General features: G+C 45.4%; 1 protein-coding gene across 3 annotated transcripts; it reads left to right on the forward strand.

Moving 5' to 3' along the window:
* The first annotated feature begins 1,854 nt into the window (after positions 1-1,854).
* MANBAL (mannosidase beta like) lies at positions 1,855-13,316 on the forward strand. Of its 3 annotated transcripts, none has more exons than XM_050917509.1 (3): positions 1,855-2,007; positions 6,718-6,915; positions 9,802-13,316. In XM_050917509.1, exons 2-3 carry the CDS (start codon positions 6,766-6,768, stop codon positions 9,907-9,909), a joined length of 258 nt encoding a protein of 85 aa, XP_050773466.1. In that variant the 5' UTR covers positions 1,855-2,007; positions 6,718-6,765; the 3' UTR covers positions 9,910-13,316. The 3 variants fall into 3 exon arrangements, with proteins under 3 accessions (XP_050773466.1, XP_050773465.1, XP_050773467.1); XM_050917508.1 differs by lacking the exon at positions 1,855-2,007 and adding an exon at positions 4,205-4,286; XM_050917510.1 differs by lacking the exon at positions 1,855-2,007 and adding an exon at positions 4,218-4,238.
* Positions 13,317-16,896: the final 3,580 nt, after the last annotated feature.

Genomic DNA, 16,896 nt, shown 5'->3' on the forward strand with positions numbered 1-16,896 from the left:
GGAAAACTAGATTCAATATTACTGATATTTCTAAGGTAAAAAGTAGGGAGGAAAAGAAAAACCTTTCAGACTTTTTAATACATGACAAAGAAGGGGGAAAGTATTTTTTTTTCTTTGCAGATCACCTTACCTTTCATGATTGGGCCCTGAATCGGGGTAGCTAAATGACAGATTCCTTGGACACAGCACAGACTGAAGTGCAATTCATTATTGTTGTGCCTAAGCACTTCAAGGAGACAAGCTCAGGAAAATTACAGGTAAAAAGAAGTCCGTGAAAACGGAAAAGCCAGATCATTGATCGTAGATGGGAGGGTGGCCTCTGTTAATTATTCATATCTATTTAGATAACAATTGCACCAATCTTGAGAGGAACATGTAGTTAGAGGGGGCAGCATTGTGCAAGACTGCTTCCTTAGGCAGTTTGTTGAATAGACAACAGAATTACAACCTATTTTGGACCTGGTATTTGGAAACATGCCCTTCTGGATGTTACTGTGCCACAGCTGGCCCCAGGGTCGAGTGTTCAGGCGAAGGCATGGTTTAAAAGAGAAGCCTTGAGATAGGGGTCCCATATTAACGTGAAGAAGCAGAGGGATTTCAAAGGGACCTTACCTTGGTATTCAGAATTATAAAAGGGTTTGATATAAGACAGAGCCAGACCAGATAGGGTTTCCAAAACCACCTGCTTTCTGAAAATCAGGAAAGTAACATTAAACAGGTTGCCGATTATATACAGAACAAGGCACATCTAGAATAAATTGCTTGAGGTCACTGAAGCAAACAGTAGAAATAAACTTAAATGACAGCTAAATATTTTGATGGTGAGATAAGGGATCGCAGAAGCAGAACAATCGGGTTGAGATGATAAACCTACAGGGGACAGGCTTATCTAGTCAAATGGCCACCAACTCCAGCAACCCCACCAGCTGCCGAATAGCCTGAGCAAACGTATGAAAGGAAAGAGAGGAGGGACTAGGAATTACAAGTAGGAAGAAAGAAAAATGGTAACCCCAAAATGAAGGGAATGGGTTAGGGGGGAATAATTAGGACCCCACTTAGATTTAGCATAATATATTTATGGGGCAGAGTTAAACCCTTTGTTCTATTCAGGTTCTCTAGTGTCCTCATCACTATAGTACAGGGGTGGCCAAACGTACTGACCCTCAGAGCCACAGACGCTAATCTTCAGAAGCTCAAGAGCCCAGTGCCTGCCACAGCTCAGGGCTTCAGCCATGTGGGGTGTGGCTGTTGGGGCTCGGGGCTTCAGCCCCACTTCTGCTGAAGCCCCGAGCCCCAGCAGGTGCCTGCCGTGGGGCTGAAGCCTCAAGACCCCCCGTCCTCACAGGGCAGAAGCTCTGAGCTGCCCCTGCCCCAGTCTGCTAGGTGGGATGGGGCTTTGCGAACCGCACTTAGAGGAGCCGTGTGCGGCTCGTGAGCCAGTCTGGCCACCCCTGCAAGAGTCTGAGTGCCCGGGACCTGCAGGGCCGGGCCAAGGGGGAGGGGAGCTCGTGCTCCATGGCTAATAAAACCCCCCACTATCGGAACAGCGTGGGCACACAACCCTTCCCCCCGGGGAGCTGGCTGCAGGATCGGGGCAGGGCCCCATCTCAGTCCAGACCCTGGACGTGACACCCGGGGCAGTTCGGGGCCAGCTCCACCCTGCAGGCAGGGGCCGGGCCGGGCAGCCCCCTGCCCTCCGGCTCGTGGGACCAGCCCGGCCGGACTCGTGACGGGCAGGGCCCGGGTCTGTGCGCTGAGTGTGCAGCCCCGCTCCCCTCAGGCGGCCCCGGCGCTCGAGCGGGGGCTGTAGCGGTGCAACTGGGGGTAAATGTCAATACATTGGGGGGGGAGGGGCAAAGAGTCACATGTGCCCCGCCCCCCTCTCCTTCGCTACGGAGGTCCCTAGCAACGCCGGCCCGGAGCTGGTTGCTATGGGAGGAAGCGCTTCCTGCGGCGCTGGGAGGAATCACTTCCCGTGGCGGTGAGGCCTGGCCGCTGGAACGGGAGGTGAGAGGCGGGGGTGGACGGTCGGGGGGATGGGGCGTGTGAAGGGGCTTAGAGGATGGGACGGGGGTCAGAGCATCGGGGTGGGGATGGGGGCTCAGAGGATGGGACGGGGGTCAGAGCATCGGGGTGGGGATGGGGGCTCATTGGATGGGACGGGGTCAGAGCATCGGGGTGGGGATGGGGGCTCAGAGGATGGGACAGGGTCAGAGCATCGGGGTGGGGATGGGGGCTCAGAGGATGGGACGGGGGTCAGAGCATCGGGGTGGGGATAAGGGCTCATTGGATGGGACGGGGTCAGAGCATCGGGGTGGGGATGGGGGCTCAGAGGATGGGACGGGGGTCAGAGCATCGGGGTGGGGATGGGGGCTTAGAGGATGGGACAGGGTCAGAGCATCGGGGTGGGGATGGGGGGCTCAGAGGATGGGACAGGGTCAGAGCATCGGGGTAGGGATAAGGGGACTCAGAGGATGGGACGGGGGTCAGAGCATCGGGGTGGGGATGGGGGCTCAGAGGATGGGACGGGGGTCAGAGCATTGGGGTGGGGATGGGGAGGGTCAGAGCATAGGGGTAGGGATAAGGGGACTCAGAGGATGGGGTGGGGATGGGGGGCTTAGAGGATGGGGTGGGGGTTGAGGATTGGGGTAGGCATGTGGGGGTGCTCAGGACAGGTTGGGAGGGTGAGATACAAACTCAGGATGCTCAGAAAGGTTTTTGTGCAGTTGGGGGTGTAGAGGAGAGCCCCGCACCTGGCAGGAGAACAGAGAGTAAGGAAGGGCTCTGAGTCACCAGAGCTAAATCAGGAAGGGATTTTTTTTTATTTTGTTTTAAGTAAGGATTCGGGGAGTGGAAAATGTCTCCCCTTTGTGTGTTATGGACAGGAGGAGTCTCATCAGGTTAATAGGAATCCTGCCCAGCCCAGCCCATGCATGGCTCACAATTGGAAACATGCACCAAATGAATCCCCTTGCTTCGCTTCTTTTTCTTTATAATCTTCCTGGGGCCAGGTGTCCTCTTAACTGACTTTATCAAAGAGGGAATAGACACCCTGAACGTGAAGCCTGTCACTCAGCTAGAAGGCTGCTCAGCTGTTTCCATTAAAGCCCCAGGCCAGAATTGTCAAATATGCGTACCTAAAGTTAGGCCCCTAAACCCTTAGCTGTAAATAGAAGTGGTCTCATTTTCAGAAGAGCAGAGCTGAGCACCCTGAAATCCCATTGAAGCTAATGGGAGCTGCTGGCTCCCAGTGCCCTTGAAATTCAGGCTGTTTCTATTGAGGGCCTACTGACTAGCTTCAGATACGCAGATCTGGCCACTTTGGCTGATCACTGGAAACATTCACCTTTTGCTCTAACACTGTCATTCTTTGTCTTTACCCAAAGATGGATTTATGATGTATTGTTTTTAGTGGCTTTAGTGTGCATGGTGCTGTATAGTTATATTGTGATAGGCCCCAAATGAGGGATTGTCCTCCTCCCTGTTGTTTTATGCACTGTACAAACGTTATAAATGACAGATTCATTCCTTTCTCTGTAGAGCTTACAACCTGTGGCCCTGATCCTGAAAACTCATAACCACTGGGCACAGTTCCTGATTGTGCACTCAGTGAAGGCAATTGTAACACCTTCCATTGACTTCAGTGGGTGCCAGATTAAGCCCATGGTATCCACTACTGTGACAAGTTAGCTTCAGAGTTACAACTCTGTGCCTATGTCTTCGCTTCTGCAAAAATAGTGTGTTTTTACACTGAGATAGCTAGCTTGATGTAAAATCCTGGTGGAGACAAGTCCATGGAGGATAGGTCCATCAATGGCTGTTAGCCAGGGAGGGCAGGGATCGTGTTCCTAACCTCTGTTTGCCAGAGGCTAGGAATGGGCAACAGGGAATGGCTCACTTGACGATTACCTGTTCTGTTCATTGCCTCTGGGGCACCTGGCATTAGCCAGTGATGGAAGACAGGATACTGGGCTAGATGGACCTTTGGTCTGATCGGTATGGCCATTCCTATGAGACAAGGCACAGCTAGTTTTTACCTTGATGTGACTACTTGATGTAGCTAGTTGTAGTCAACCCCATGTCCTGCTATGGTTTAGCTTGACTAGCTTTTTGAGATAAAAGCTACCTGTGCCTTGTCTTCACTAGGATTTTACACTGAGGTAAAGACTTGATGTAAAGTAAAGACTCACTTTTTTTTTTGCAGTGAAGACAAAAGCCTGGAAGTGTTCTGCCCAGCTGTAAGGCCCTGATCCTGTATTTAACTTAGACCCTCTGGGAGTATTAATGTATGTAAAGTTAAATGCATGTGTAAATGTTTGCAGGTTTGGGCTTTATGTTAGATGCAAGAGTCCTATCTACACTAGGAAACTTTTCTGTGGTGGTTTTTTTTCTTTTTTCTTTTTTTTTTTCTTTTCTATATAAATCTGTGAGCAGATCTAATGGCACAATGCTTAAAATGGTGGTGGCAGCTGATACGCTTTCTACACTAGGGCTCCTGATACTGCTAACACCCCGGGGAAAATTTTAGAAAACTTCCCTAAGCCACAATGAGATATGAAATAGATAAGTAGGGATGGAAGCGAAATTTGTGCAGTATGAAATCAGGAGTTCTCTATTTTCACACTGCATGTATCAGTTCCCTTTTTTGGTTTATTTTTGCAGATTTATTTTTGGTAGGTTGACGTATGAGTGCGGGTTAGTGGGAGGGTGTTTTAAAAATAAAAAAAGTTATTGTTGTATGTTGAAAGTTTGAGCAAAAATCCTTTTTGCTATTTTTCAATTTGATGAGAAGGATGAAGGCAGGGAATACAATCTTTAAAAAAAAGAAAAAGTTCTAACTTTTTTTTAAACAAAGTCAGATACAAAATAAGTAAAGTTTAAAATTTCCCCTGCCTCTGTTCCTCACTAAGAATTGCAGACTTTGCTTGGTTTGGATGAAGATTTTAAAATAAGAAAGTTGAAACAAATTACTTCTGAGCATACTTGCTTGACATCATTTTGGACCTAGTCCTGCATTTGGATCTGCAGAGGTGCCTGTGTAGAGCCCCATCAGCTCCTGCTTTGAGGGCAGATCTAGTTAAAGGACTGGCCTCTTGTATTTTAAACAGAGTTTAAAGAAGCCATTTACTCCTTTGTCAGATCACTCCCAGTCTGATAAACACAGAGGTTGCTTTGGGGATCTAACTGAAACACACCGGTAGCAAAATCCTGCAAACAGCCTTAACATTGGGGACTGGAGAATGTTGTGTGCACAAGTAAATAAATCACAGGTCCTGCTGTTTTAGACCCTGATCCTGCACATACCTATGGACATGGGTACCTTTCAAGTTGACCTTGTCCTTTAATGTCGTATGTCAATATAACGGGATGTCTTGTTAAATCAGCTCTGCCAAGTAAAAGTAGGAAAACTGTGAGCATGCCTCTCAGGGTGCTGATAGCATCTCATATCACTTAAGTGTCACTCTTGTGACTACCATGGCAGGTGTAGCCTCTGAATTTATCTAGCAGTTCTGGCAAGAGACTTAATCATTATTATAGAAAGCTGTTTCCCTGATTCACAAAATGAATAGGCTTCTCCATTAACAAACGATTTGGAATAACATTTAAGAAGGAGAGGAAGAATGGTCCTGTGGTTTAAGCTCCCAACTGGGATTTGCGCAGGGAGTTGGACCCATGTGGCTCATCCCTTTCACAGCCTCACCCTCCCTCCCACCCGACCCCCACTAACACAGGGGATCGCTGGGAGCACGCTGCCCTCCGCAGCAGGGAGTCCCTGCTCTGGCCTGATCAGCCCTTAGGGCCAGGGAGCCCGGTTAGTGCTGCTTGCAATGGGACATGTGCCCACCAAGAACTGACAGGAGCGGGACCCACCAGCTGGCCTCACGCAGGCCATGGAGCAGCTACAGAGGAGGGCCTTTTGGGTCACTTTCCAGCCTGCTCTGGGACTGGACTGGATCTGATGCAGTGCCTTAGGTGCAAAATGCTCCTTATCCTAGTCCATGCCCCCCTGCTAGCTAGTACCTCTAACCTAGTGTCACACTGGAACTTGTACCCTAGAGGTGAAGGTCTCTGTACCCCATTGCCTAACTGCAAAGACAAATTCTCTGGCTTGTCCCAGTTCTGTGGAGTTGTCACCTTTCTTAGCTATGGCTATTTTGGGGGTGGGGTGGGAGGAGGAGTGAATGTAAATCAACATCTGTTTTTCAGGATGATAGAATATGGATTATCCTGGGAAAAATGAGTATTTTCTGTGAACAGAGGAAATTATATCAGATCCAACTGGGGTCCATCTACCCCAGTGGCTTGTCTCTGACGGTGGCCTGTAGTAGATACTTTAGCAGAAGATGCTAAAAACACACAATAGACAGTTATGTTATCACATGTTCAGTTTCAGGAGTAAATATATACTTGCTCATTGCTGTCCCCCTATCACTGTATGGCCAGCACATACATAACAATTTGTTTGGCCTCCTCCCACCCATAAGCAAGCTATTCTAGTCATCGGAAGGCTATTCTAGTCAGCAGATTGCAAAAGATTACAGCATCTAAAGTGTGACTTCCAGTCCCCTCCTTGTTATTGTCTCTGTAGCCTGACAATGCCTTTAGAGGCACCAACATACTTTATTCTGTGAGAGTGTTTTATTCAAAAATAAAATGGACTGAATTCTAGAAACTATGACTCAAAATAAACAATCTGCTGTCGTTATTTCACTGTAGAAACCAGACTTCTTGAGAGTGTTCGTGAAGGAGGAAGAAGCTTCTGCCATGGCTGCCGAGCTGGATTTCTCTCCCCCTGAAGTCCCAGAGCCCACGTTCCTGGAGAACGTGCTGCGCTATGGACTCTTTTTTGGAGCCATTTTCCAGCTGATCTGTGTATTGGCCATAATCCTCCCAATTTCAAAGTCCCATAAGACAGTAAGTTGTTCTCTTCAGTACCAGCATGCGTGGGCACAGGTGGTAGCCAGAACCTAGTAGTTGATCAGTAATTCTGTAGTTAATTGTGCTTCCTGTCTTTCCTGCGAGGATCCCTTTACTTCTCTTCTACCTTAACAGTTCGGGCCCCCCAGCAAGGGCAGACAGGCTAAACAGGGCCGATGAAGCCAGGGCCCCGGTAATTTGTATCGGCTCCCCCCCCCCCGCCCCTGTCAGCCCTGCTCACGTCACTGCAACCCACTCCCCAGCCACAGAAGGTGGGAACAGCTGAACCTGCCAGGGCCTCTCTGAGCATCAGCACAGGGGATCAGCACTTTTCATGCAGGCTAAGTGTACTTGCCTCTGCATTGCTCCCAATTTCTTCCAGAACACAAACAAAAGGCTGACCTCAGTCTCAAATCTACATTGCCACATTAGTATTGGTCTGGTCCATTCTTTACCCTGTTGGTCAAGAAGCCAATCAAGGCATACCCTCAGTAGAGTCTGCCTTTTCACCAAGAGACCTTTAGCTCTCCTTTGTGCATAATCCTTGATAAAGGGCATCACTGCATGCGATACAGCTGAATTTCCTGGTGTTTGCTGGCACCGCAATACAGCTCTTGAGACTGACCCCCACCTCTGCAGACACGTGGAAGGCCATCTGGCTGTAGTCAGCACAAGAGGGGGATGATAATGTAAACTACAGGGCACAAAGCAAATGTAAGATGGAGTTAAAATGTAAAATATGGGCTAAGCTGGAGTGATCAAAGTCCAACTGGCTATTCTGATAGAACAAGATTCAAATGCACTTGGAAACCTCTGTATTTGTAAGGTCTTTAGTCTTTACACCAACTTTTCCTGATGGCAATCAGAGCACAATACATACTGATTTTATATTTGTCTTGATGTGTAGGGTGGAAACCAGTATTTACAGGAATAACTTAACATGGGAAGTTTTGTTCTCTTTACAGCTGGCAGTAGATTTGGTTAGAAAAGTCTGATTCTTGTTGGGAAAAGATGAAGGGTATCTTTTTCACAGTATTAACTCTACTTTGTGTGTCCGGAGCCTAGAACGCTGCAATAATGCACTGAATGTAAAGAATCTATTTATAGACAGTATCAGAGGGGTAGCCATGTTAGTCTGTATCCACAAAAACAACGAGGAGTCTGGTGGCACCTTACAGACTAACAAATTTATAGATATATTTCTAAGATGGAAGGTGCCGAACCTTCTCAAGGTGTGTTTGTGTGTGTGAGAGCAAACTGCAGCTTGAGGGGACATGTGGTTTCTTTCATTTTCTTGGCCCTGTTATGTTTGGGGGGGAATGTTTAATGGCCTGAACTTTGAAAGTGAACAATAAGGAGAGCTCACACTTTGGCCAAGGGAGCTGAAAGCCAGGCACTGAATAGGAGTTGTAATGCTTAAGGAACCATCCCGTGGTATGCACATGCTGTGGTTAAATTTTCCACACGCATACTCTGCCCTCTTAGAGGAGCTGCAGAAAAGTCCCATATGATCGATTTACAAGCTAATAAACAAGACTAGATGTCTTCTGGTCATGGGAGCGACACCAGCTTCTTGAGTCTGTAGCATTCAGAACAGCCTCTCTCACTTGAGGAGGCTTCAGGCTTTGAAGACTACCGTGCTTTGAACATTAGAAGGCAGCAGTGATCATTGTATGGCAGCAGTGAACTCTGTGTCACTGAATAGGAACTGCACAGTGCTTTATTTCTCCAAGTATTGCTGCACTGTTTGCCAGCTCCCCATGCACCGATTGCATCCTTCAGCATGTCAGCCAAGACTCCTCCACACAGATATGAATAGTAATAGTGCTGCAACTTGAGAAACATTTGAACCAAGCTCATTGATTAAAAGGATACTGTCAGCTACTCCCCTCCCCCTGCACTATCTGCAACTCTCTCTTGGAAGCTTAAAACTAACACGTCTTTCTCTGCCATTTTTGTGTGTCCTTTTCCAGTTGGCACATATTGACTGATAGAAATGTAGAAGCGTAAGCAATATTTATATCCAAATTCATTTAATGAAACGAGGCAATCTGCGTGTGTGCGCCTTCTGGGATGAGGCTGGCTCTGTTCCCTTGCATTTTTCCAAGATGACTAGAGTTTGTTTCCCCTAGTAGAAATGTTATCTATCATCTCCCTTGAAGGAAGAGATTGGGATGTCTCTAAGCTATCCTTCTTAGTCCAGGTGAAGAGAGCGTTGTCTCTAACTTCTCTCCTAGATCTGGGGGCTTAATTACAAACTCTTTGAGCTTTAAATTTCTGCTGCTGTTTGTTTGTTTGTTTGTTTGTTTGTTTTTTGGAGGAGTGGGAGTTGTCTGCTGCATGATGATGTTTTTATTTTTGCAAAATCCCTGTTGAATGTTTCAGCACATGTACAGCTGATTTCAGAATTCTTTTTCTGTTCTTCCCATTTGGAATTTTTTTTAGTTTCACTTCTCTGTTTCCTGCCCTCCATCACAGCTACCTTTTGTTCTTCCTCCTCCAAGTCTTCCCTAAAGCGTGTAACTTCACTGGGTAAAGGAACGTGGTTCTGCTTGGCTTCTGAGATCTGGTCTATACCCAGAGTTGCATCAGTAACCGTGTATGGTTTTAAACCCGTGTAAGAAACAGGATGGATACTCCTAAATCAGATTAAATCTGGATAACATGGGGTTAGCTTGCATCAGTAATTTACAGACTGCATGTTTAAAGCGATGTGACCAGGTTTAAACCAATGGGTGCGATGTGTGTGTTGACAAGGCCTTACATTAGTTGCTTACTCCTTTTGGTATAGACACTCAGATTCTGAACTTGGGTGAGATATGAAATACAGATCTCCTGCCTGAAAACATTACTGACTGTTCCTTTCTTAATTGACTGTTGTAGGACTCTGACAGTTTTGAGTTTAAAAGTTCAGAGGTGGTGAAGAAGCCGAAGGTGGCTGCTCCGCAGCTGAGTAAGAAACCCAAGAAGGAAACCAAGAAGAAGAGATAAAAGGCCTTGTAAAGGAGCCTTAAAGACAAGTGAACTGCACACAGCCAGATGGTTAATTTAACTGTCCTAGTCAGTATGGATCATCTCACCTCTGGTGGGGTGGAAAGCTTACACTTGCATGTCCTCCATTCTGGCTGGGATGTGAAGGGAAGCATGGAATGGGGGGCATGTGTTGTGCCACTGAGGATACCTTTTTCTAAGTCATTCTTTTAAAGATAGATGGGTCAAATGGATCAAGGACATCACACTACCCAGCTTTATATTCACTTGTATTGTTGTTACATCTAAAATACATCAGTGCATTTTATTGCTTAGTAGTAATTGCTTTGTTAGATTTTTAAAAAACATATTCTTCATAGGTAATAACTACCCCGAGTCCAGACTCGCCCAGCTCAGGGCTTTCATTTGCCCCTGTCGCTACCATTCTGTGACTGCTTTCTTCAGCCACTCTAGTCATGTAAACACTTTTCCTCTCTGCTTCCAGCCTGAAAGAAATATGGAAACCTCAAAACTTTTTGTGGTCAGAAGGGCTGAAAAAATGCAAGGACTAGGTGATTACTGGGCTTTCAGAAACACAGAGATGTTCCATTATAGGAAGCGGCAGCAGAGAAGTTAGGAGTATTGCAAACTGTCTGCCTGCAACAAACAGAACTCTATGTACCACGTTCTGCTGCTAACAAAGCATGGAAATCATTCTATCAGTCCTCCCATCTATAGTGCTCTTATGCAAATTTTGGGTGTGCATGCAGCTTTTCCTAGCATAGTATCCTGTGTTTCCTCTCACTGAACTCCTTCTGAAGTCAACTGTTATCCTGCCCTGGGAGACAATGCAAAATCCACGGGACAATAAGCTCACTGTGAAGCACAGCAGAGATGATGGTGTCTGTTGCTGTATAGCCAGGCACCTTCAGGCTCTCACATTGAGGCCAGAGACCTAATGTTAGATTTAAATGTGGCTAGAAAGGATTGGAAACATACATGGTGATACAGAGGCACTACCCCCAATGATAGCTCACATGCCAGCTTGTTTGATCACCCGTGGGTCATTAGTATGAGAACTGCCGCTTAAATGCACTTGGAATTCAGAGCAGCACTAGGATCTGCTTTGAAGGAAAGTGTTCTGTTGATTAATGCTCCTGTCTTGCAGTCAGATCCACATGGACATATCCCTGCCACACTGCTGCATCTCTCTGATGTTAATGGACACAGGAGGGATCCAGCTGCAGGTCTGATGCCTGTCAGTGGGTATCAGATATTACACTGCATTTGTTCTACAACATAAGCAAAACAATATGTTTGCACTTCTACAAATTACCACTGCTGAGGTGAGAGACTGAACCATCTGTTCCTTTTTGTGTTTCTGGGGGTTTTTGGACTCAGAGGGGTCTGACTCAAATTTCTAATCGCTTCTCAACTGTGCTGTAGGTACTGTCCCAGATGCTCTGCCTCCCTGCTCACACAGATTGTCACTGACATTGGTTGCTGGAAGCACATTAGTGGTGGTTAAAACCTGATTTGGAGAATCCCTCTGTGAATTCACTCTTTATTTGTTCTAAAGTCAATTTTCAACAGAGTACCGAATGAAACACTAATAGACAAAAGAAGACCCCACCCACCCTCTACCCCAACTCCATAACTAGAATGATCTCTCGATGCAGCAAAAAAATGTTATGAAATAGATGATAAAGAACACTCATCTTTGCAGGCCATGAGTTCCTTGGTATGCCCCATGTTCCTATCCAGAGACTCCAAGGGAATGAAAATAATTGTTGCTGTCCCAGTACAGGTGCAGCTAAGTTTTGCCGTTCTTTTAAAAATGAGGACAGATCAGCACTTGTCATGTGTCCTGAGCCAGTGAAGCAGTCACTCTTCTTGTGATTTGATGGATTTTTTGATTTGTTAGAACAGAAGCACAAAGTATTTTGTGGTAACATGCATATTGCTGGAAAGGCAGAGGGGACTATGTTGCAGCCTAAATAGCATGCTAGTTAATGGGGATTGTATGGTCATTGCCTTGAAATGACAGGCCTCCACGTCAACCCATCATTTTTTTTGCCAGTCAGAATTTTAGTCACTCTTTGGTAAACAGGAATCATGAATACTTAGTTTGTTGTTTTTTAAAAATAGATGAGGTTCCAGTCTATTTCTTAGCGTAATGTAGTTCAGCCCTCTGATTAGCTAAACATATAGGCTCTGCTCACAGATGAGTAATACGATATGTATTAAGAACGAGGAGTACTTGTGGCACCTTAGAGACTAACAAATTTGTTTGAGCATAAGCTTTCATGGGCTAAAACCCACTTCATCGGATGCATGCAGTGGAAAATACAGTAGGAAGATATATATACACAGAGGACATGAAAAAATGTGTGTTGCCATGCTAACTATAATGAGGGTAATCAATTAAGCTCGGCTATTATCAGCAGGAGAAAAAAAACTTTGCTAGTGATAATCAGGATGGCCCATTTCCAACAGTTGACGAGAAGGTGTGTGTAACAGTAGGGGGGAAGATTTCAGTGTAGCAGCCTTGTTAGTCTGTATCTGCAAAAAGAACAGGAGTACTTGTGGCACCTTAGAGACTAACAAATTTATTTCAGCATAAGCTTTTGTGAGCTACAACTCGCTTCTTCGGATGCATAGAATGGAACACACAGACAGGAGATATTTATACATACGGAGAACATGAAAAGGTGGAAGTATGTATACCAACAGGAAGAGTCTAATCAGTTGAGATGAGCTATCGTCAGCAGGAGAAAAAAAACTTTTTGAAGTGATAATTAAGATGACCCATAGAAGGTGTGAGGAGAACTTAACATAAGGAAATAGATTCAATTAGTGTAATGACCCAACCATTTCCAGTCTCTGTTTAGCATGGGGAAATGGTTTTTGCTCATCCACTCCCAGTCTTTATTCAAGCCTAATTTAATGGTGTCCAGTTTGCAAATTAATTCCAATTGTGCAGTTTCTCTTTGGAGTCTGTTTTTTAAGTTTTTTGTTGAAGAATTGCGACTTTGAGATCTGTAATTTGAGTGACCAGGGAGGTTGAAGTGTTCTCCGACTAGTTTTTGAATGTTATAATTCTTGATGTCTGATTTGTGTCCATTTATTCTTTTGCATAGAGACTGTCCCGTTTGGCCAATGTACATGGCAGAGGGGCATTGCTGTCACGTGATGGCATATATCACATTGGTAGAGATATTCCACTGCATGCATCCGATGAAGTGGGTTTGAGCCCACAAAAGCTTATGCTCAAACAAATTTGTTAGTCTCTAAGGTGCCACAAGGATGCCTCATTCTTTTTTCTGATATAGACTAACAAGGCTACCACTCTGAAACCTGTCACAATATGTATTGTATTTTAACTTCTCTTGAAATGTATATGTAATAAAGATAACTGGGAAAATTCAGCGACAGACTTTTTAAACTTTGCTGCCTCCTCTCGAGTATTCGGTGTGAAAATAGCCACTGATTTGGGAGTGAGTGAGTAGGGGCATAAATAGTGTTAGTCATAAGAATAGTCTGACAGTTAGAAAAAAAGCTGCTCAGATCCCCTCACCTGTAAGGAATTAGTTAATTGATACTGTAAGGTACTGTAGATGTTTGTGTTTGACTCCTTTTGAAAGATGGCAAACGGTCCTTTAATATACATTCTCCCCCCGAGAAAGGAAACGATACCATGACTAAATTAATTTGTGTCTTGTGGGATATTTTTGCTCTGAGAGCTCTAGGGAAGGTGCAGTAATGATTAAAACCCTGCTTGTTAATGATACTGACTGGGATCAGATGGCTCAGTAGATGGATAATGGGGATTTTTGCCTCTAGGTCCCTGGTTTGAATCTAGACCAGTTTAATAGTGGCTGAAGTGTAGTCCTGTCTGATGGCCGTTCGTTGAGTTGGATGGAAATAGGTAGTTCAGCCAGGGGTCTGGTGACCATCACCTCTCGAACCCTCAGCAGAAAGCTAAGAGAGAGGGTACAAAGGACAACTGCATTTCTGTGGTAAATCCTTTAATCCCTGAAGTCTTTCCTTGTGGCGGGTTTGTCATTACCCTCCCAAAGAGAGCTGAAGACCTGACTAAGTCCTGCTTTCAGATAGGAATATTGGTCCAAAAGCCTGAATCCAAATACTGATCTCTGCACAGAGCCCTAGTCAGCACCAGAGTGTCCTGGGAGCCCAAAGCCCAGGAAGTAGGAGCTGGATGCCCTCAGTTAATTGTGGTTGCTGAGTTCCTTTCACTCCATCGGGGCAGGTCTATGTTTCGTAAGAAATACATTTGTGAGTTGGGATTGTTTCTAATTTGCCAGTTGGTTGCCATCCTAGCTTCCTCCCCTCATTTTAGAGCTGCAGCGGTTGCTGTCCCTTTGAACACAGATATTACACAAACAATACATCCTTGTACTTCTCCAGTACAAGTAGCACAATCCCTTGAGGCTGGCTAATAAGTAGCTCATGACCGAAGTCTCTGTTCACACAGTTCAATTAAATCCCTATTAATCTTATTCAGACCTAATTTACTTTAATTCTAATGCACACAGTTCTGTTTGCCTCAGATACACCCTGGTGAGGTTCCCCACTGATAGGAAATGAACTGCCTCGGGCCATCTTTGAAGAAGACTGATGTCTGCCCAGATCCGCCCCCTTCCCCAGTCAAAAGGTATGGCCTGGGATTATTTCCCAGCCTACATTTCTGCTGCCAGGAATGTAAAAATATGACTCAGATGCTGGAATGTGCTAGGCCTGGAGGTGATACGCATAAGGAAATGAGGAGACATAAGAAAGCAGACAGGGAAAAGACCAGGTTAGTGATCTTGTCTGTCCCAGGGGCCACTACTGAATCATTCCGTATTGGCCATTGCTAATATTTTGGCCACCATCTAGACTGAAATGTTCCCAAAGTGATGAGGCTCCAAGCCCTTCCCTCGGGAGACTGTCTTACAGTCTAATACCTCCCACCAGCTCAAAGTTTCCCTGATATTCACCTCCATTTTGTCTCCCAGTTTCATGCCATTCCTCCTAGCTTAACCTTCCTTGCATTTGCATTATCCTAATTAACTCCTCTCCCCATCTTGATGTCTCCATTCATCCAATATATGTTAACTGTTATGTTCCCACCTCCATCCTCCAACTCACGGTTATTGCTTAGCCAGGACTTTACTCTGAGAGCCAGATTCTGCCACCCTTATTTATGCTGAGTGGTACCTGAATTTGCAAGAAATCCCATTGATCCTAAATGCCCTGATGAGCACTAGCATTTTCTATTATCAGAGTGCTGTCCAAATAGCTCATTAAGCATCATACCCCCACTGCGAGGGGGTATCAGCACCCCAGTTTCACTAATGGGGGCACAGGGAAGCTTCATAGAATCATAAAAATTAGAGCTGGGAGAGACCTTGAGAGGTCATCTAAACCAGTGTTTCTCAACCTTTTTGATACCAGGGACCGGATGGCTGACTTCTTAACTGCCATGGAGATCTACCGTACCAATGCTGGTCCACAGATCCGGCGCTAAGAAACACTGATTCTAATCCAGGTCCTTGCACTGATGCCAGGACCAAGTATACCTAGACCATTCTTCACAGGTGTTGGTCTAATCTGTCCTTAAAAACCTCCAAAGATGGGAATTCCACAACCTCCCTTGGAAGCCTATTCCAGAGCTTAAATACCCTTATAGTTAGAAGCTTTTTCCAAATATCTAACAGAAATTGTCTTTGCTGCCGATTAAGCCGATTACTTCATGTCTTACCTTCAGCTGCCATGCAGAACAATTGATCACTGTCCTCTTTATAAAAGCTCTTAACCTATTTACAGATTGTTATCAGATCCCCTCTCCCCATCTTCTTTTCTCAAGACTAAACATGCCCAGTTCTTTTAAACCTTTTCTCATAGGTCAGGTTTTCTAAATCTTTTAACATATTTGTTGCTTTCCTCTGGACTCTGTCCAATTTGTCCACCTCTTCTCAAAGTGTGTACCCAGAATTGAACATTGTACTCCAGCTGAGGCCTCATCAATGCCAAGTAGAGCGGGACAATTACCTCCTGTGTCATCATACGACGCTCCTGTTAATGCAGCCTAGAATGATATTCGCTGCTGCACCACATTGTTGGCTCTTATTCAATTTGTGACCCACTCTGATCCCTAGATCCTTCTCAGCAGTAGTGCCGCCTAACCAGTTACTCCCTGTTTTATTGCTGTGCAATTGATTTTTCCATCCTGAGTATAGCATTTTGCCCTTGTCTTTATTGAATTTCTTCTTCTTGTGTTCAGACCAATTCTCCAAGTTGTCAAAGTCATTTTGAATTCTAAGTCTGTCTTCCACTGTGCTTGCAAATCCTCTCAGCGTCGTGGCGTCCGCACATGTTTTGAGCATATTCTCCATTATCCAAGTAATTAATGAAAATATTGAATGGTACTGAACCCAGGACAGACTCCTGTGGGATCCCACTAGATACAGGCTCTCAGTTGGTCCCTGTGCAGTTAGAATACAAAGCTGCTCCCTAACTCTGTGACTAGAGTAATGCTGACTCAAGTCCCAACACTGACAACTTCCTTTTGTTATTTGTGCTCCTTGCTGGAGCTGGTACAGTCACAGAGCTGGGTTACGTGTATGGGGCCTGTTAGGACACATTTCTCCTCCTTTCAGAGGGCAACTGTTTAATCAGCTCATCTACTAATTGATGGATGTTATAGCAGCAAGGATCTACTGTTGCTGTTGGGGTTTGTGTAGAGAAAGTTCCTTAAGGCTGTGTTCCCTGTGACGCTGTTACTCCCAATCCCTTGGATCTGACTGATTTGAGTGGCTGAAATACACATCTGTCTGTCTCTTGATTAAAAACCCTTATGGAGAGATGCATGGATTATGCACCAGTGCAGATGTGTGGTATTTGTGCTGGGTTCAGAAGAGCGATGGGGCAAGGCTGGAATGATATATATATATCCCCTCCCCCACCTCAAACTGTAGTTCAGATGAAAGTAGCCATGGAGCCAAA

This window comes from Gopherus flavomarginatus, chromosome 11 (genome assembly GCF_025201925.1).
Source record: "Gopherus flavomarginatus isolate rGopFla2 chromosome 11, rGopFla2.mat.asm, whole genome shotgun sequence".
Taxonomy (NCBI): Eukaryota; Metazoa; Chordata; order Testudines; family Testudinidae; genus Gopherus; species Gopherus flavomarginatus.